Source organism: Phaenicophaeus curvirostris, chromosome Z (genome assembly GCF_032191515.1).
Source record: "Phaenicophaeus curvirostris isolate KB17595 chromosome Z, BPBGC_Pcur_1.0, whole genome shotgun sequence".
Lineage (NCBI taxonomy): Eukaryota > Metazoa > Chordata > Aves > Cuculiformes > Cuculidae > Phaenicophaeus > Phaenicophaeus curvirostris.
The window spans coordinates 70,784,217-70,804,508 of record NC_091431.1 but is presented as its reverse complement, the minus strand read 5'-3'; the positions used below and the strand labels follow the sequence as shown (position 1 = coordinate 70,804,508).

Genomic DNA, 20,292 nt, shown 5'->3' with positions numbered 1-20,292 from the left:
CCATTACTACAATCCGTTACACTAACAACCTCTCCCCAAAAATCTAGTAAATCCTAACTTAGTTTTATAGCACTTTATTTATATTCTGTCTTAATCATCACATTCTTATATTCAACAGACACAGATCTGAAGTTCAAATTGAAAAGTAGTTTCCTTTACTGACAAGTTCAGAAAATTAACAATGCATTGAAAACTTACTGATTAATAACTTAGTACAAATACGGCCACAGGAAAGTGTTTAGGTCAGATCAACAAAAACTAAAACAGGACTAATAGTAAAGCTTAGTAACTACATTTGGGACACACACTCTGAGAAGGTTTATTGTCATTATACACCTCCATATTCTTCAATACAATCAACCTCTACCAAGTTTAAAAGGAAGAAATCTAAGTCACCAAAAGGAAACTTCATCTTTCCCATGAAATGTGGACAGGGTCTAAGCAGTCTGTCCCACCACTCAGAAGAAAACTGCTTTTTCTCTTAAGACAAAAGATAAATAAACTAAATTCAAGCCCAAGCACAAGTTTCCTCTAGCAAGCAAACAAAAAGCTAAGTAAGGGCAGATTTGTAGGCATCTAAATAACATGTAAGCAACTAAAATCAAAATAGAAAACTGAAAAGAATCTTAAAAAAAAGACAAGAAGGTACTGAAGGAAGATACCTGCAGGCTACTTAAAGTTTTGCCTGAAAGGCAGTTCTGTTTTAACATGTATCAGAGTTTTAAGGTGAGGAGACAGATTTAATTATCTGCTTAGAGTGGAACAAACCCTTTTGATATATGTTAAAAAAGCTGACTGAGTAGCCGCAAACAGAATTCAGACCATCCAAATGCTAATCTATAGAGTGTGGAACAGAAAAACCTCCAAACCATGAAACATAATTTCAAGATTGTTGATAGATGGTAAGTATAATCCTTAAACATCAGAATAACTTTTCCTACGAGCTGCATTACCAGCCAGTATTGGATTACTAGCTTTAAAATCTTTTCAGAAGTGAAATATTTTTTAATATTTATTTTCAGTGTACATCTTTATTAAAACAGCTGTGGCACCCAAAAAGTACATTTCCGAAAAGTATAAACCAAACTTTCATAACACCTAAAAATGTTCATCTGGTTTTCATTTATCTGATCTCTAATGTATTTTGCGACTGATCTGTGAAGTAATCTTAGATCACATTCTTTCGGCATCTTGTCTATTTAGATTAGCAATTATTCACAGGAAGAATTGCTCTTCACGTCTGCACAGCCACTAAAACAGCAGGGTACCTATTTTAGATTGGAACACGATGTTACAAGTAATTGCAAAATGACAGTTTCACAAACCTTTCTATATATTTTATAAAAACATATCATGGTCTGGAATATGAATAGCACATTTCCAAGACTGAAAAGGATTGCCAAGAAAACACTTTATAAACCATAAAATCATTCAATGTGTAGATGAAGCTTATGACAATCTTTACAGAATGGTAAGTTCTAAAAAAACTTATCCAACTTGACACTGGTCATTGCCTGATTAACGACAGGCATTTCTAATAAGTGATACACATTTTATATGCTCAGTAGTTAAGCAAATGATAATGACAGAAATGATAATTCTCCAGATTTTTAATATATGTAGTTCATAGTAGATGCGAGTCATTTGCTTTGGCTCCCAGTTACTGAGATATAAACAAATGCAAACTTCAGTATCAACTACAAAAAAAGGAAAAAAAAAACGTACTGTGACAAATTGAATCCAACATAAACATGCTGTGTTTTCATTAAAAAAAACGTATTAGCAATAGATCTCACATGGCAATTTGGTATATTCTTATATATCTATCTCAACCAGCTCAGCTCTGCTACCCACCTTGTGTACTTGAAATTAGCATGAATTTTGTCTGCCACTACTCAATTATCTGTCCCTACTCAATTCTGTAACAGTTACAGAAAGTTTGCTGTTAAAAAAGGTCAAAATAAATAAAATCACACCCTATCTCTACATCCACTATAGTAGGAAAACAGACCTCAGAAATTACATGAACAAAGTATTCAGATATTTCACACACCAAAAAAAAAAAAAAAAGAAATCATTAAAGCACACTCTAAAAAGGTATCAAGCCAAAACTACTCAGTGGTTGACAGAAATACTTCAAAACAAACAGTACAGAAGTGTCATGCACCTACCATTACTGATTAGAGCTAAGCGACAATTTCAGCATCGCAACTACATTACACTTTACTTATTTAAATAATACTACTGTTAGAATATGAGATACTCATTTGGTGATTTAAGTACATGTTTTAAAGCAAAAGTTGTGCTGTAAACCATTAAGTTTCAAGCTGTAATTAAACTTCTAATTATTAGTTGAGAGACTGAAGATGTTCACTGAGATCAAAGCCCACAATTTACAGTTTACCAGAAGAGGACTTAAAAATGCCCCAACACATACCTGTATACTTTCCTCAGTAGCAAGAACTTCTGCGACTGGTACTGACTGAATAAACTGCATGAAGCCTGTGATAAAAAAAACAACCAAATAAAATTTTCAATGCATAGGACTTCCAAGCCACTCTAAAACACTTCTATTAAAGGGCAACACTTTCATTCAAATGTTTCTCACTGGCAAAAACCCAAATTTTATCTCAATTATCTGCCTTCAGTCATTTAAAACCAACTTTTCATTAACTCCAAATTAGCTTGCAAAAGGTCTGCTGCTACAATTTTTCAGGAGAAGAGAAAGATCAGTAATAGCTTTCTAAATATTTATCCAGAACACATCTAAAAGCATAGCCAAGTCTGATTTTGTTTTGTCTTAGTTTTTCCTCCATTTCAGGCAAAGATATAGAAATACGAACGTTAAAGTTCTTTGCCTGAGATCACAGAGCAACCTAGCCATAAAGTTAACGCTACTGATTGTCATAATACTCCAAAATCCAGACCAGGCTCTTTCTGGAATATTGTGGTCACTCAGGCTGTTTCCTTCCATGATTTATATTGAAACAAGATTTTCTTAAACATTTCACAGAATCACACAATGCTTTGAGTTGGAAGGGACCTTTACCAGCCACCTAGTCCAAGCCGCCTGCAGAAGCAAGGACATCTTCAATTGGATCCACCTAACATGACACTGAATGTTTCCAGGGACAGGCTAAGTGTTTCACTACCCTCAATGTAAAAAATGTCTTCCTTATATAAATATAAAATAAATATACCCAGTATAAATATACCCTTCCTTAGTTTAAAACCACTGCTCCTTGTCCTGTCACAAAAGGCTTTGCTAAAGTCTGTTCCTATCTTTCCTATAGGCCCCCTTGAAGTACATTTGAGCTCCCCTTTAGAATGCTGTACTAAGTGAAACATTTCTCATGGAAACAGTGTATTACAACAAGCTATTAACAGAAGGAGATCCTTACCAATACTGAATTTTTAGGAAATGGAAGTATCCATACCATGTTTTGTACTAGTTGCCAGCACTTTATAGGGTGTCAGTTTCAAATCCAGATTCTCTTTTCTTAACAGCTGGAAAAACAACACACACACAAAAGAGACAGATGAATGCAAATGAAAGGCAGCTTCTACTTCTAAAAGGAAGGTGCACTGGACATTGATCTCCACTGTTCTTCACTGAAATCAGTAATGAATGGAAATCAGTTTGCCAATCTACTTAATTATTTATTTTAAAGTGCACGCAGGCTTACTGACTGTCTATAAAGAAAATAAAAAAACACCTAAGATCCAAGAACCCTGAAACATATTAGCAACATAAGCTGCATTAACAGTTTTCAACAGTCCTGCTCTTGACAAGGAAAATCAAGAACAAGGATGTGGATTAATAACCCTCACCTTATCCATGAGTGAAATAATCTGAAGAATAAGTTGATCTTGACGTAAATCATCACCATGCTTAAAAATAACAGGATATTTGCCTCCATCCTCTGTCTTGAAGAATAACTGAGCAGGCATTAAGGCACTCTAGAAAAGGAAACGAGTTCACAGCAATGCTCATATTAACATGTTGCTACAGTGTAGTTTTAAAATATAGATCCTAGTTTACTGCATTGTGAATGTGAAATGAACTAAGCCAAGTGTCAGCTCACAGGATTCAAGTTTCAAATTCAGTAACAAAAAGGTTTTGAACAGTAGCACTAAGTATCAGTAAGTACCAGAATTCCTTCCACCCTCTTCAAGTGTGGTAGAAAAGAAGCAATTCTAAAGCGTCTAGAAGCAGCTACTCACTGTCTAGTATGCAACAGTTAGAACATACCATTTCTAGTAACCAAAAGCGTGATCCAGGCATGTTTTATAAGAGTATCTTAAGGCTTTCCCTCTTCTTTAGCAAGGAATGTGAAGGATACATTTCCCACCCACGCCTTCCCCCAGCAGATGAGGAGGACAGAGGGATTCAAATTCTGTTTGTGTGCATGGAATTCCAGTCAACATAGAAACATTACGAAAAAGGTCACAACAAAACAGATTTCAACTGACCAGATCAAAGAGAGACACAATTATAGGATAAACATCAAAGAAATGCTAGGGGCAAGACATTTTAAACAACTAATTGTTTCCTTAATCTACTTACTGAAAGTAAAAATGTCTTTTTACATTGTTGTTTGAGAAAGCCAATTTGTTTGCTATTTCTCTGCATAAAAAGGGTTGAAGGGGATCAATTACACACATAAATGATTTAATCAATTGCAACTGACCAAACGAAAAACAAACAAAAAAAATCAAGAATACAGAGTTTAATATTTGAGCCGTTGAGCTGTTATTCATGATAGAAAACATCTAGTTGTTGTTCGAGCAGTCTTTTTGTCAGCACACTTCCCTTGACCCTTAAATTCATGCTAAAATCTGACCCAGATTTGCAAGACCTTGCTTCCGTGACAACATCTTTCCAACTTTGCCTCCAGCCTGCAGTGTGAGAACATGGAATTGAAGCATAGACTTCAAAAAGATTAACTGGTATACAGGGTAACTAAATCTAGGGAATCAAGAGATAATACGTGGAAAACTATGGGAAAATGTTCATCTCTGTTTTTAAGTAAACACAGATTACATTACAGTCAACAAGCAGCCTGTCAAAGTTTGAAACTATGAGGTGTAATGATTTCTGACCTCAGAGATAGAGATGATGAACTAACACTGGTTGCCACAGAAGCCTGAACATTTTTTAACTGGGAGAGAATGCCTTCTGGACAGAGGCCTGAGCAGAAAAGCACATTTTGATTTCAAAACTAGATCACAGTAACTTGAGTCAATCTGATTAGATGGTTGTAAATTTATAGAGAGGTCCTACATCAGTGGACACTGGCAATAACTTACATTTCAAGTAGTATAAGAAGCAAAATAACTGCAGCCCTTTCAACAACATACTGACTGCTTAGTAACTAGATTAAGAAATGGCCATACCATCATAAGCAACTGCTGTGAATAACTAACCTTAACCACAACGGGTATACCTGTTAGTCCACTGCAACAGAATGAAATGCAACAGAATGAAATGGACCATCCCACTTCTTTCCAGTCTCTAACAATTTAACACTTCTATTTTGCAATGGAATAGATACATACATGTAGCTAAGAAACTGTGTACCTGACTAGATTTGTATGATTTTGATCATATGTGCCATACCTGTTGAACATTCTAACTAAGGTTCAGAGGAGTTCTGAACTAGGAAGCATTCCTTCGGCCTGGGGACTTCATAAACTTTATAAACTGTATCAGTCTTATAAAAGCTGTTTTGATGTTTGCATGTGAACTTGAAAACAGAATTTCACAAAGAAAATAAAGAGTTGTTTAACTGCTTTGTGGGCACATTACATTCACATTTTGCCTCGATGTCAGCCCCTTTAAATCTTTCAACTGATGTTTTTAAGCTTAGTGCTCATAAGAACTGTTTGCATTTCAGCTATTCAAGAAGATCTCATTTACCTTGAAGAGTGTGGCTTTTTCAGGGATTATCCCTTTAATTTTCACCTGAGGTTCCAGAGGAAGTGGAATAAGCTCCATATCTGCTAAATTCATCTTTTCATTATCTGCTAACAAAGCCTGAAGCCTCTCATTCTAAAAGAATAAAAGAATGGAAAACTTGCTTAAAAAATTTATCAAAACATTACAGAAAACATACTATGTATTTATGAACAGTTAAAAAGTCTTTTAACAAAAGATATATTAATAAATATCCAATTCATATAACTTGACAAAATGCTCTCAATGATTCACACAAGCAGGGCCCATTCTCCTGAACTAAATAATCCTCCTCCTGTTTTAGTGATTACACCTTCATCACTGATACACAGAACATCCACATAATTCCATAACAAAACAATGCCAACACTTAGGTGTTTCATTTTCCTGCACAAATATATGCCACAGATATAAAAAAGAAGTGAGAAAAAATTAATACACTGCAGAATTAATGTTTAAAAATATGGATGTGTGTCAAAGAAAAAGAAAATACATGAATATGAATCCCTTTGTCATTCCTGCTTCCTTTCCACACCCATTTGTCAACTTCAGTCAACATGTTTTAACTAAGGACAAAGCTTCTTAAAATGGACCTATAGATGCAACAAACGACAAAGTTCTGTTAAACATACACCTCCTAAAAGAATTCTTCTTGGAACAAATGAAACCTCACTGCTGGTCAAATTTTGCTGTCTAGCCTAGCATAATTCCCACACCACAGCTCCCTTCCCACATCCCCACAACCTGTTTGCTTCTCTTCCTTTAACCAAAATACCTCATTATTTTTCTCAAGGGTCTCTCTTCTGTTTTTCACCTAGAAACTCTGGAACTTTGACCCATCGAAACTCCTCCAAAGTTTAGCTAAAATTATTACAGGACAGAGGAACATCTGCTCTAAATTTCAGTGCTAAGTACTTTTAGTGAAAAGCTAGCTTTCCTATTGTCAAATTCCGGACAGATAAGTTTTCCAGTCCCTTAATTACCTTTTTCTTACGATTCCCACTTTCACGCTGCACTGCTTTCATTACGTGAACTAGCCGATCTACAAACGTCTGCTGGGCTGCCAACAATGAACGCATAACTCTGACAGACTTATCACCCTAAATGAATTAAAAGAAACAAAATTAGTTCTTTGTTCTGTAATTATTTTATCTAGGAATTATTCTTTTATTCTTAAGACCTTTAGGTTTTCATGAGGTAACTGAATAATGATCAATTTCCTGTCAATTCGAAAGATATTTTCTGTAAAACACAATCAGAATCACTGTAGCCAGCAATCAATTATCTGACCTACCAGTGCACTTCAATTTGCATCAACAATTTCAGTGCATGACAAACCTATTCACGTAGACAAAATAAGTTAGTAAGGATAAGCACAAGGAATATTCTTATAACATGTAAGAGTCAGATATAAGTAATAGCCCTAAAATAGAAATTAACATAAAGTGTGAGAGATACTAAAATCAGCAAAAGACTGCACGTGTGCAATAAATTATAGATTGCAATTCACTAAAGGTTTGGTTTGGTGTTTTTGCCTTTTTTCCCTGCTACTCCAGCACCCTCTGCTGCCGATACACAGAACAACACCGTCTGCGAGTTCAAAAGATGGGTCTCATCTCAATTTGCACTGCAAGGACAAGTGCTTCCAATAAAGAAAGAGTGAATAAAACAGGCTGATTACACAATGCATAGGATTTTAGGACCAGCATGTTACTAACAGGAACAAGCAATAGAACTGAGGAAAACGGTCTCAAGAATTGTTCTTTTCTTCTTCAGTACTTTTTTTGACACAAACTCAAAATTAAAGCAAAATTGGAAGCTTTCTTAGAATTTCAATATATATGACTCAAAAGAACATCCTAATTCTAGATACCTGTGGCTGCTTAAAGGATGACTATTCCAAATCACTAAGTATTTTCTTATACAGAGGCATTACCTTCAGCAAAGCCTGACTAAATCTTCTCATCACGTTTAAGTACATTTCATGAGTCTTTGGGTCCCTCTGCTGAGTGTCTTGATCTTCACACTCCACTATTACATACCTGCAGCATAAAAACAACCCAAGTTATGCTGTTCTCTGGTTTCACACAACTGAGTGAAATACAGTAGCCCTGTATTACAGGCCTGGAACTAAAAACAGAATTAATCTTTGAATAAGATTTTAACAAGCAAGCAGACTCTTCAAAACTGCATAGTCAAATTCCCACCTGGATCAGGACAGTCCATCAAAGTTTTTAAGGTCTTTCACTTACAGTGATACAACATCACTCAAATAGGACAAGTCAGAAGTCCACATCATATGGCCACTCCAACTAAGCAGCACATTTGGGAGGAGTGGGCATTCCACTGTGCTCCTACCGTCTACACCGTTTAGTGGCAGCAAAACAGCTGCATGATCAAGTACATCTGTAAAAACAGGAAGAATCTCACCCTACCTGTTCCCTATTTTATCACTTGCAATGGTGGAAGAGATGGTATTGATCCTGAACCAGCTCTCAAAAGTCTACATTCCAAAATAAGTCTTTGTTTCTAAAACTATAATTCAGGTACAAGATTTAAAGAGTATAATTTGGGACAGCTATACTGAAAACTTATTTTCTTAAGCAGTTGTTTGGAAAGTTGCTGTGTTTATTCACAGGACTGACAATGAAAAAGCAGCTATGCATGGAAGGTCTTCTACCGATCAACAGAAACAGATCTCCTTTTGCTCAGTAAAATCTTATAACCCCACTATTAACAGAAGGAAGAAATTAGGAAGTCAGTCCATTTTCAAACAATGAATTTGAATTCAAAAGCGACTCTACACATTAAGCAAAGATACTTGGACTTTATGCTGACAGCTATAATTACGCCTTCCCTACACACTTGTGCGGAATCTCTTTACATCCAAATGATTATAGGACAAGATTAGAGGTCTCTTATTTTCAGCTGATCATATTTGACTAGTCCTATTTACGAACACATGAAGTATTACATACATTAAAATAAGGCATACGTAACTTATTCTGCAAGTATTATCTCAACAAAATCTACAGCTAAACATTACTTCTAGAACTTTGCTAACATATTGTTCTACACTGTTCCCTCACTAAATTGACACATATATATTGCAGTAATATGCGTATAAAAATAAGCCCATATTTCTGATGCCTGTACATCAAAACTTCAAGGAAAACAGAAGCAATGAATTGAAACATGGCATTTTCATCTTCACTTGTTAAAAAGCCTGGTTTCTCAACGCTATCTTGACACAAAGAGTAAGAGTAATGCTTCATTCTTGAACAGGTGTCTCATATGTCCGAAGAAGAGACAGGAAAAAGTAGTCAGTAGCACTGACTTCTGTAGCTGCTGTGAAAGTGTAAGGATAGGACAGCTTTACAATGACAAGTGACCGAGCAGGGAGGTTTGATTTTCAAGGGTTATTGTACTTTTTCCATTGATTATTTTAGGTGCATGCTGTGTCTGGATAGCTGAAATAAGCAATTGATCAGCAGCCATGAGGATTTATGGCTACCTCAGCTCAAACAGTGGCTGCAACATTTGTATTTTGTCACTGAGAAATTGAGATGTCTGGAAAGAAAACAAAGAATAAATTGACTGGGTTTTCTTGATGGTGTTTTGGGAGTTTTTTTGAGTCCTAAGACAAAAACTTCAGAGTACTGGATGCTCTGAACCATCTGTAAGACTAAATGACTTCAGATGATGTTGAATGAGGCTTTGACCAACCTAATCTAGTGGGACCTGTCTCCGCCCATGGCAGGAGGGTTGGAACTGGATGATCTTTAATGTCCCTTCCAACCCAAACCATTCTGTGTTGCCAAAACGTACGTGAACAGTTTCTATCAAAATGACAAAAATAAGCTAATCTGTCTACACTTATTTTAAACGAAGAGTATTTGATTAGGTCAAGCATTTGGTTTCTACCAATACCAATGAGGCCTGCAATAATTTATATCATTTAAATTTATTAGCATTTTTTTTCTGAAGCCAAAAATTAACTTTGGCCACTACTATCAATAGAAGTATGTACCCTAGGGAACTGTAGTGAAATGATGCACTTGTGTATTTTAAGTTTACACTACTGAAAAAGCAATGAAACAATAAAACTTAAAAGACTCCTAAGCTACCCTGAGAGTGATTCCATTTTTAAATTTTTTTTAAAAAACTTTGTAAGAACCATTTAGTACATTTATGTCACATATCACACTGCTCCTAATTCAAGCTTATCTGTGGTTAATATTCATAGCACATTAACATATTATAACATGCATTAGTATTTTTAATTATTAGATACCTCTACGAGGGATACAAGTGAGAATCATCAGTTTACAAGGCATCTAAGCTCTCTATTTTAAAATATGCGCATGTACACAAGTGAACAGCTATGTTTTGTATATGATTATATGTATACACATTAACAGATATACATAAAAACTAACTTTCACAGCAAAGAGCTCTATTTACCTCAGATTTCTACAAACGAGATAATTCTATCTGCAAATGCTTACTAAGAAGGCATGCCAATGACTAGTTTAGGCTTTTAATTCTTAAACTATGGAAGTGAAACAAGATCCTTAGCTGAGCTAATTCACCTCTCCATGAACTAGACAAACTATTCACAAATGAAGTTCTGCCTTAAGAGAGCACATATATGAAACGACATTTTGTTTGTGCTCATAGCATAATCACAAGGGGAATCTAAATCAATCACTAAGTTAGTGCAAAAAGCAAGCGTTTTATAAACCTTTACAAAGTACACTGTTGATTAATACTAAATGGTATAAACTTAATAGTCCAGCCAACACTGTGAAAAACTTCAAACACAAACCAAACAGAAAAGCAGAGAAGATGGACTTCACCTCCTTCTCATCACCACAAACAAACTGAATGACTACTTAAAAAATTAAATCTTAACTATAGTTTATAACACTGCACTTACTGCCCAACAAGTCAGCTTCCTTTGTCTAACAGCAAAGCATACCTGTGCTTTCTAAAATCTTCACCTTTCTCTTACTAATGCCTCTGTTCAAACGCATATTGGTTTAAGTCTACTACTTCATCCTGACAGAAATTGAGATTCTCAAGTTCTCAAAGACAGGTCTCTTGCTGTGCATCCTTCTGGGCATTATAGTTTTGATTTCAATTAGACATCGATACAGTATGAATAAAGAGTTTGTAACGTACCAGTATAAATAGTTTGCCAATGTGGAATTTTTGCATGCTCGTGAAATCAAGAAAGTGCAAAGGTCTTGCTGGAAGGGATTTAAGAAAAGTAAAATTAAGTTATATAGAAGTCTAAGCCCTTGAAAGAAATGAAGTTATGGAAAACCACAAAATAACTACAAAGAGTTCTGATACATTCCTTCCTAAATCTGTATGCAATTTAACTTAATGCTTAAATCATATCAGCACTAATATTACTCCAAATCCAGCAACACTATAAAGAAATAACAGCTTCACATTACAGTAATGTATTTACAAACATGTCAAAAGTACACGATGTTCTCCAACAATAAACTTTTAGTGTAAAGTTTTTAATTACAATATATTAAGTTTTCCTTCTATGCTATTACCCTTTGCTTTAAGCCTTAACTCTGAAAGGCATTTGCTACCCTGTTCTGCAACCTGCTGAGGATGCAAAACATTTAGTTGTTAAGTTTAATATTCCAACTAACAAGAAATTTGCATATCTTTACTGATAGGATCAATTTGAGCCTTATTTTTTAAGCAGTACTGAGACCCAAAAAGGAAGATTTGCAACATGGAACACAGATCTTTAGTTCAAAGACCAATTAACTGCACATCAGATTAAAATCAGGTTCCCTCAAACTGTCTTTACCTTCTATCTTTCCCTCCCTCCAGTCCCATTTTTATTACTCTTCTACTTGTGTTGTAAAGCGAGTATAACCCTTGCACTCCATGTAGAATGGATTTAAATCAGAGGTCCAAAAACATGATGCCCACACCAAAAAACATGGCTATAGGAAGAACAGACTGCGTAGATTAAAACATTTGGATAAACACTTTCCATTAAAGACCTGCATTAGAACACCTCAACACATGAAATTGTTGGTATTTAATCATGATGCAATACCCTTGGTAGCTATCTTCTCATTTAAACAGAGTACTTCAATTTTATGAAGAATTCAATGCCCAGTCCCCCGTTATGGGTAGTGTGACCATGTAACATAAATAGACAGTTTGTAAAAAAATTCAGTTAAGCTATTCTGTTAGCATTATTTTTTTGAACTCTTTAAGTATTCAGTAGGATACAGTATAAAGATTCAAACATTCAAAATCAAAACCTAAAAGCAGTACTATGTTGCTAAAAAGCCCCAAGAATCAAAAACACAAGGTAAAGTACTTTACTTACATCAAGGTTTTCATTGTCTGCAAGCTCCTTTGTCTTAGAAGTAAGAGGTGGTGAGGAAACAGGTGGAATAGGACTCATGATCTGGGAACTACATAAAGGAAAGCATGTAATTGGCATGACTCAAAGTTCTTGCTTGGGGGGCTTGGGGCATACGCATAAATAACAATGCATTTCACTTCCACAGTGTAATAAAATGCAGAAAACTGGGAAAAAAAAGTATCTTTGAAGACAGTATCTCAACTCTGTTTCAGAACAAACTGCATAAACAACTTTGACATCTGCAGTTCCTGAAAATGGGAAAAATCTACACCAGGACAGCTACAGAGTTCTTGGCATTTTGTTTCATCATCCATAAAAAAATGAGTAGATGTAGATGTGATTTTAGCAAACCCGTATTTTCAGGATAAGTTTTTTTAGAAATGTTCTTAAGATGAAATTACTAACACGCAACACCTGCAAGCACTTGTCTCTGGAATGCAATTCCACACAACAGTAGACAAGTGCCACTGCAGCCTCAAAATACACCACACATCCCAGGACACCCACTCTACAGCTTAGCAACACGATCAGTGAAAAACAATATTCTTCTAATATGAAAAGTACACCCTAGTGACACAAGTGATTAGACACTGAAGCTTAAAACTAAAAATTCTGGAAATTCATATTAAGTATTCACATGAGAATTCAGTTAACCAAGTTTGTCACACCTTGCTTAATACCATATTAATTAGATATTTCAGCCTTCATGTGGATTCCTGCAAGAGTGAAAATCTTCCTCCTCAGCTCCTTTATATTCACAGGACTCTCCTTATACCTTCTTTTTGCAGGAGATAAAAAAAACCAACATTCTTTTCATTTCAGACTGATGTGACTTTTAGATCCATATTCTTTGATGAAAATGGGAAGCACATTCATACAGCCTCACTGGAGACACCCTAACCTTTGGAAAGGCAGCAGGAAGAAATGCCAGCGTTTTTCCCGCTCTCCAGAAACTGTCTTCCCTTCCTGTGGCAAGGCCAAAGGCCATAACTTTGAGATTAAGTATGTTTGCTCTGTAAACAGTCTGTAGTCAGGAAATATATTCAGTAAAAGCTCAGGGGTTATTTTTAAGTCACCGCTTGAATATAAAATACGATGTTGAATATGCAGTGGTCCCTAGAAAGAAGAAAGTATGTTACATGTTTCTGCAGTTCTACTGGAAATCTAGGCTTCTTACCTGTCTAATTCTGCACCATTAGTTCCAGATGTTGTCATGCTTTCTGACATTGAACCCTGACTGTCCTTCTTGCTAGGTTCCAGTCCATTCTTTATATCATCGAAGTTTTCATACTTCAGTGCCTGGACTAACTGTAGCAGGTACATCAGCAGATCCTCATGAAGCAAAAAAATGAAAATTAATCAAAGGAGCCAAAGCTGACTAGAACTCTATGTATTTTCAGAACTCTTAATTTTCAGAAAAGCCTAGTCAAAATTTAGTAGCTTAAAGATACAGAAATTGGGGTCTCCCTAGCAAGCAATATGCAATAGCAAAACTGGTGTTGCAAGGAGTGTGACTCCTAAAAGATACTGAGCTATTACATTACTATTTTTTTGTTACGTAAAGGTAGCAAGTGCTAATTGAGTGAATACTTAAGTGCAATTACTGCTTTAAAGTTCTCTTAAACTAAGCTGCTGTTCTTGCTTCAAGCATCCACAAAATAAAATTTGCAGTTTGTGGCTGCCAGAAAAATTATTCAGCAATGGTACCAGGAATTCAGATTCTCTCCTCTGTTATACAGTATTTTCTTTTTTTGATCCCTTGTATAGCTGGGGAATCCAAAAAACCCTACATACCTGATCCATTTTTTTAATGAAGAATAAAATTGTAATCATGTGCTGTTTATAATTAATTTGTTTTGCCAAAGGTACATTTTTAAAGTCAGAGCAGTATGACCTTGGCTACTGAAGTAAGCTTGCAAATATCAGACATATTTATGCTCTCTATTGACTGCCAAGGACTCAAGAATTATGGTAATGCATTCAAAGTACTTTTTTTTACTGTCAAAAGAAAATAAAATCTATAAATAATTAAAATTAAAGATTAGCATCTATTAAGTGGGCTCTACTCTGAAATCACAGCTCATCATATTCTAATCAGTATACAATTACAACACCTTATTTCCACAGATGCTTTTCTACTCTCTTCAGTAAAACAGTATGACTATATTCTGCTTCAGTTTGCCAGGTGAATTTGTTGGAAATCTTTTACCAGACTTTTCAAGTTCAGAACGCTTCTATGCAGGTTAACATTCAAAATTAATTACAGGGTTCTGGGGTAAACAATGATGCTTTACCTTGTTCGACAAAATCAGCTGTAGAAATGACTGACAATTATCAATGACGGCAACTTAATAATATGAAGTCCTCGTTTAATAGATTATAGCAAATAGCATTACAATGAATTAATTATGGGTGGGTTTTTTTTAAGTTTTCCACCAGTATTATTCACTTAAATGCCTTCAACAGTAGTAAAAAAAATCAAGTATTCAATGAGACTAAAAGTCCTGAGACCAGGTGGCTTTCACATGTACCCGCAGACCAATACCTCATCATCAGCCTGCTGAAGCCTGGCAACGGCATAGCGTCGAACTGTTGGGTTGGTGAAGTGAGATGACAGAAGTTCTAAAGAGTCTTCCACATCCATGGGCTTCCACTTTCCCAGTAGCTCCAGTGCTTGCTTTGCCTCTTGTGGTAGGTCCCAGTTGACACATTTTAAGAATTTCGTCAAGGCCTAGAGGGATTGGACAAACTGGTATCAGTGAAAAGCCATGCTAAACAAATGATTTAGAACAGAATAGACTATTTCTGTTGGAAGGGACCTACAATGGTAGTCTAGTCCAAAGGCCTAGATGACTAGAAGTTAAAGCATGTCATTAAAGGCATTTTTTAAATGCCTCTGAAACACTGACAGGCTTGGGACATCAATAACCTCTCTAGGAAGCCGAATTAAGGATTTGACCATGCTTTCAGTAAAGAAATAGAATCATAGAATAGTTAGGGTTGGAAGGGACCTTTAAGATCATCCATTTCCAAGTCTCTGGCCATGGGCAGGGACAACCCGCTAGATCAGGTTACCAAAGGCCCATCCAACCTGGCCTTGAACACCTGCAGGGATGGGCCAGACACAACTTCCCTGGGCAATCTGTTGCAGTGTCTCACCACTCTCAGGACGAAAAAATTCTTCCTAATGTCTAGTCTAAGTCTGCCCTTCTCAGTTTATACCCATTCCACCTCATCCTATCACCACAAACCTTTATGAATAGTCCCTCTCCAGCCTTCCTGTAGGCTCCTTTCAGGTACTGGAAGGTCACTATAAGATCTCCTCGGAGCCTTCTCTTCTGCAGGCAATACTTCCTAAAGCCCAGTCTACACCTTCCCTGGTGCAACTTTTAAACATTCCCATGTGCCTTATCATTAGCTGCAGGGGAAAAACTTCAGGACCTCCCTCTTCACTTCCTCTCTTCAAGAAGCTGCAAAAAGCAAATAGGTTGCCCCTCAGGCTCTTTTTCTCCAAACTAGGCAAGCCCAGAGTCCTTAGCTGCTCCTCACAGGTAGTTCCTTCACCAGCTTTGCTGCCCTCCTCTAGACATCCAAGGACCTTCACATTGGTCTTAAACTGTAGGACACAGAACTGCACACAGTATTCAAGGTTAAGATCTCATCAGTGCTACATGCAGCAGGATTATCACCTCTTTTAACTGACTGGTTATACTGTGTTGGATGCACCCCAGGATGCAGTTTGCCCTTCGCAGGGCACATACCTGACTCTCATTGAGACTGCAGTCAGATTGCTTTTTGCAGGGCTACTTTCCATACACTTCTCTCCCAGCTCTCCTTCTGCCTGGCATTACTCCATTCTAGGTGCATAATCTGGCATTTTGAATTGTTATAAAACATCCCATTAATTATTGCCCAATGCACCCAATTCATGCAGATCCCTCTGCAAGGCCTCAGGTCCCTCAGAAGAGGCAGTAGCACCTCCCAGTTTGGTATAATCAGAACACTTGCCAATGGTGCATTCAACTCCTGCACCCAGATCATTGATAAAGACATTGAACAGAACTGGCTCTACGATTGAGCCCTGAGGACCATGACTGGTGATGGGTCAGCAGCTAGATGAAGGCCCATTCACTACAACACTTTGCACTCTGCCCTTCAGCCTGCTCTTCATTCAGGGCACCGTGAACCTGCTCATTCTGCAGCTGGAAGATTTGTCCAGAAGCGTGCCAGGAAATCAACACTTCATTTTGAAGCAGAACTAGATTCAGACTATATTTTCAGAAGCACTTACTAATGTAACTGACAACACAATATTGGATTGTTTTAATATGTCCCCCAAAACTGCAGCTAGGTTATCTTTTAAGTAAAATGTAAAGTCAATGGTTGCTGCTCTACCACAGTTTTCGTTATACAAAATATGTATACTGCTGGGGGATTATTTACTTATTTTATTTCCTTTGGGCTTTTGGTGTGCTGCTACTTATTCTGGTAATACCAACCCTTGTCTAAAATGGATGAAGAAGCTCATCTTTAATAATTATTCCTTCCTGAAGATGAAATAGGCGACACTGGTATGCCAGCTGATGGTCAGTGTTTGTACAATGACTGCTGTAGTAACAACTAGGTCATATGACTGGATGAAAAACGACAGTCAACAATTTTTTATGTGTAACATTGTAGAAAAAGTTAAAACAATCTTGACCAGCTTCTAAGACATTAAATCTCTGTTACTCTCTGGAATGAGTGGTAACTCTCTAGAATGAGTGCCAGATGAAGAATCCGTTGCATTATTAAGTCCTCTCAAATCATTCAACTTACCTTCTCCTGATTAGTAAGGTAATATCTGAATTTCCAAACTAGATCCTGTTCCTCGTATGTTAGCTGCTTTGTCGGTGGGTAACTCACTATAATCTATTAGATACATAGTCAGAAAGTGAGTTTAGAAACATGAACAGACATAAGCAACAAGTTAACAGACTACACTATGATGAAGCACATTGACAACACATAAAACCAGCTAGGAACAAAAAGCTTTCCAACAACACAAAGTTCTCATGCTATCATGGTGACACGCCTCAGTTATGTGGTTGACTGAACTGGCAGCATAGGCCAACAAACAGAGTTGTCTTAAAGAGTACTGTTAACACCTATGTGATAGCTGCATGATACATATTTATATCCCCAAAACTATTTAACAAAAATCTTAGCAAGTGCCTTCTGCTGCTTTCTAAGTGGGACTCATCTACCTATCCGCTTGTAAGAAACATTTAAAAATATTTCTTCGTTAACTACCTTATATAAACCGAGGTGAACTGCACCTTTCTTAAATTGTCACCACATATCAATATCTAACAACCTAACAAAACTGAATTTAGCCATCATATAACAGACTTACATTCAGCTGATCTCGTGTAGCTGCATTAGGCTTCAGATCATGATCAGAAGGTCCACTTCTTAAGCTCCGAGCCAGCTTGTGATGTTTGCTTTCTACTAAGTTCTCCTAAACACAGAGGAGTAAGTTGGGATTTTGAGTATTTAAACTCCAGATATAATTACTACTGAAATGAAACCATCTAGCAAACACTCACCAGTATCTTGAACAACGCACGACAATTAAAATTCACATCTAAAACTACAGCATCTTCTGGACTTTTGCTGTTGTTGTTTCAGAAGAAACTCCTTTAATATGTAGAGTATGGCTGGGGATTTTGAAGTTTAGTTTGCTTTTTTTACTTCACACAATTTACAAACCCTATCTTGCCTTTTGGTGAACTGCTGCAAAATGCAAGCGCTTCATTCAACACACCTGTGATTTAGACAGCACTCAAACGTGCTAGCCATTTCATAAACGCTTTCAGGATGCTTGCAGGACAAAGCTTTGTATGCAAGAAAAACTTGTCAAAAAGTTTTCCCACTGTTAATGCCATGTTAGCAACAGTAGGAGCCACAGTAGGAGCCACAGTGTCAATGAGATTTCAGCAGCCCAGGCAGTTTCAGCATTGTCAGACTTGCTCTTGCAGTGTTAGACTACACGGTGCTCAAACAGTGTTGCCAGTAGAAGCCCACTTACATTAAGGTTCCCAAAGCTGCCAATACCAGTCCCACTGAATTGGCATCCACAATAATGGAAATCTTTTCTAGAACTGTACTTAGGCACTGTCTACACGAAAGACAACATACAAGAGAGTGTAGGGAGAAAATATTTTAACAAAGAGACCAAGAGTTACTGTACTTTCCGATGAATTTCTTTATTTCAGCTCCCTCTTACCTTATAATCCCACCCTCTGACCTCTTTGCTAACAATCCCCCTTCTTTGCTTTCCTACACCTCAGAAGCAAGCACATTAGCTATGGAAAGGAGGAGATAAACACAGGCATTAAATCAATTCTTGTATTTTAACCTAGCAGCAGCAAAAATAAAATAGATTACAAAAAAGTCAAACCCACTGGTATTTCTCAACTGGCCAAATACATCTTTGCACTGGAATTTTAAAATATTGAAGACAGGGATATGGGCAAACTTTAATCTCCATTTATGAAAACTTCAGCAAAAATACTGTAAGATAGATTGCATTGTATGGGGCACTGCTTACCATAGACATCTGGGGATCTGGAATCTTAACAATTTCAGAACTTGTTAAAATTGGAGACGACTCATCACCATCCTGAATGACAAAAAGTTAAAGTCCTATTAAACATCTCAAGTTTCAGGACAAAAAAAAAAAAACAACAAAAAAACAAGTCATATTAATGTATTGTGAATTACACTGCATTGAAAGAACGATGCAATAGCACCTTACTGACTTTTGACAGTTGTAAAGAGGGGAACAGAAAATAAGAAACAGATTTTTTTTCTTCTTTTCAGTTATTCCAAGAAACAGAAAAGTTCATCTGGTCAAAAAGTAAACAAAATGTACAGAATTTTGTGAACCAGCAATCACAGAATCACAGAATCACAGAATAACCAGGCTGGAAGAGACCCTCCGGATCACCGAGTCCAACCGTTCCTACCAAACACTAAACCATATCCCTCAGCACCTCGTCCACCCGTGCCTTAAACACCTCCAGGGAAGGTGACTCAACCACCTCCCTGGGCAGCCTGTTCCAGTGCCCAATGACCCCTTCTGTAAAGAATTTTTTCCTAACGTCTAGCCTAAACCTCCCCTGGCGGAGCTTGAGGCCATTCCCTCTTGTCCTGTCCCCTGTCATTTGGGAGAAGAGGCCAGCACCCTCCTCTCTACAACCTCCTTTCAGGTAGTTGTAGAGAGCAATGAGGTCTCCCCTCAGCCTCCTCTTCTCCAGGCTAAACAACCCCAGCTCTCTCAGCCGCTCCTCATAAGGCCTGTTCTCCAGCCCTTTCACCAGCTTTGTTGCTCTTCTCTGGACTCTCTCCAGAGCCTCAACATCCTTCTTGTGGTGAGGGGCCCAGAACTGAACACAGGATTCGAGGAGCGGTCTCACCAGTGCCGAATGTTTTTCTATATGCACCTGAAAATCAGTAACGCAACATCAATAAATAAGGCTTTTTACTTTCCTTTTTCTATCTATTATTTATCTTTAGACAAAACATAAGTTCCAGTAACATCAGTGGGATCAAGTTCTCCCATACAAAAAGAAAACTGACATCCACTTCTAGAAACCAATTTTCTTTCTTTCAAGACGTGAAAAAGGTTCTTATAATCAGACATTTTTCTTTTAATAAACTGGATGCAGCAGGGCAATCAATTTATTTATTCAAGTAAAGGTTTCACTTACAACCTGCACAAAACCACATTAATGATAAATACTGGTGTAATTTGCACTTGGAAAGTCACACTGAATTTTTGCCTAAATGGAGAATCAGAAGCACTGCTCTCATTACTAGCAGACTGCTATCCTTCACATCTTAAATGTTGTATTAAAATTAAATTAACAGAGAACATGCG

The 20,292-nt window shown here is 36.9% G+C and overlaps 1 protein-coding gene across 2 annotated transcripts in view; it reads right to left on the bottom strand.

Annotated features, from left to right (window-relative positions):
* Positions 1-20,292, bottom strand: part of PIK3C3 (phosphatidylinositol 3-kinase catalytic subunit type 3) — a 74,053-nt gene that overhangs the window by 34,099 nt on the left and 19,662 nt on the right. Inside the window, exons 7-20 of one of the 2 annotated variants that reach the window (XM_069879998.1) lie at positions 18,961-19,032; positions 18,439-18,528; positions 17,764-17,868; positions 17,187-17,279; positions 14,914-15,099; positions 13,546-13,700; positions 12,330-12,417; positions 11,141-11,208; positions 7,893-7,998; positions 6,940-7,056; positions 5,921-6,052; positions 3,832-3,960; positions 3,438-3,507; positions 2,438-2,502 (exon numbers count right to left, since the gene is read on the bottom strand). In XM_069879998.1, coding sequence (XP_069736099.1) covers positions 2,438-2,502; positions 3,438-3,507; positions 3,832-3,960; positions 5,921-6,052; positions 6,940-7,056; positions 7,893-7,998; positions 11,141-11,208; positions 12,330-12,417; positions 13,546-13,700; positions 14,914-15,099; positions 17,187-17,279; positions 17,764-17,868; positions 18,439-18,528; positions 18,961-19,032 — 1,476 coding nt within the window. The remainder of the gene's footprint in view (positions 1-2,437; positions 2,503-3,437; positions 3,508-3,831; positions 3,961-5,920; positions 6,053-6,939; positions 7,057-7,892; positions 7,999-11,140; positions 11,209-12,329; positions 12,418-13,545; positions 13,701-14,913; positions 15,100-17,186; positions 17,280-17,763; positions 17,869-18,438; positions 18,529-18,960; positions 19,033-20,292) is intronic. The other variant, XM_069879999.1, reaches the window with a different exon arrangement.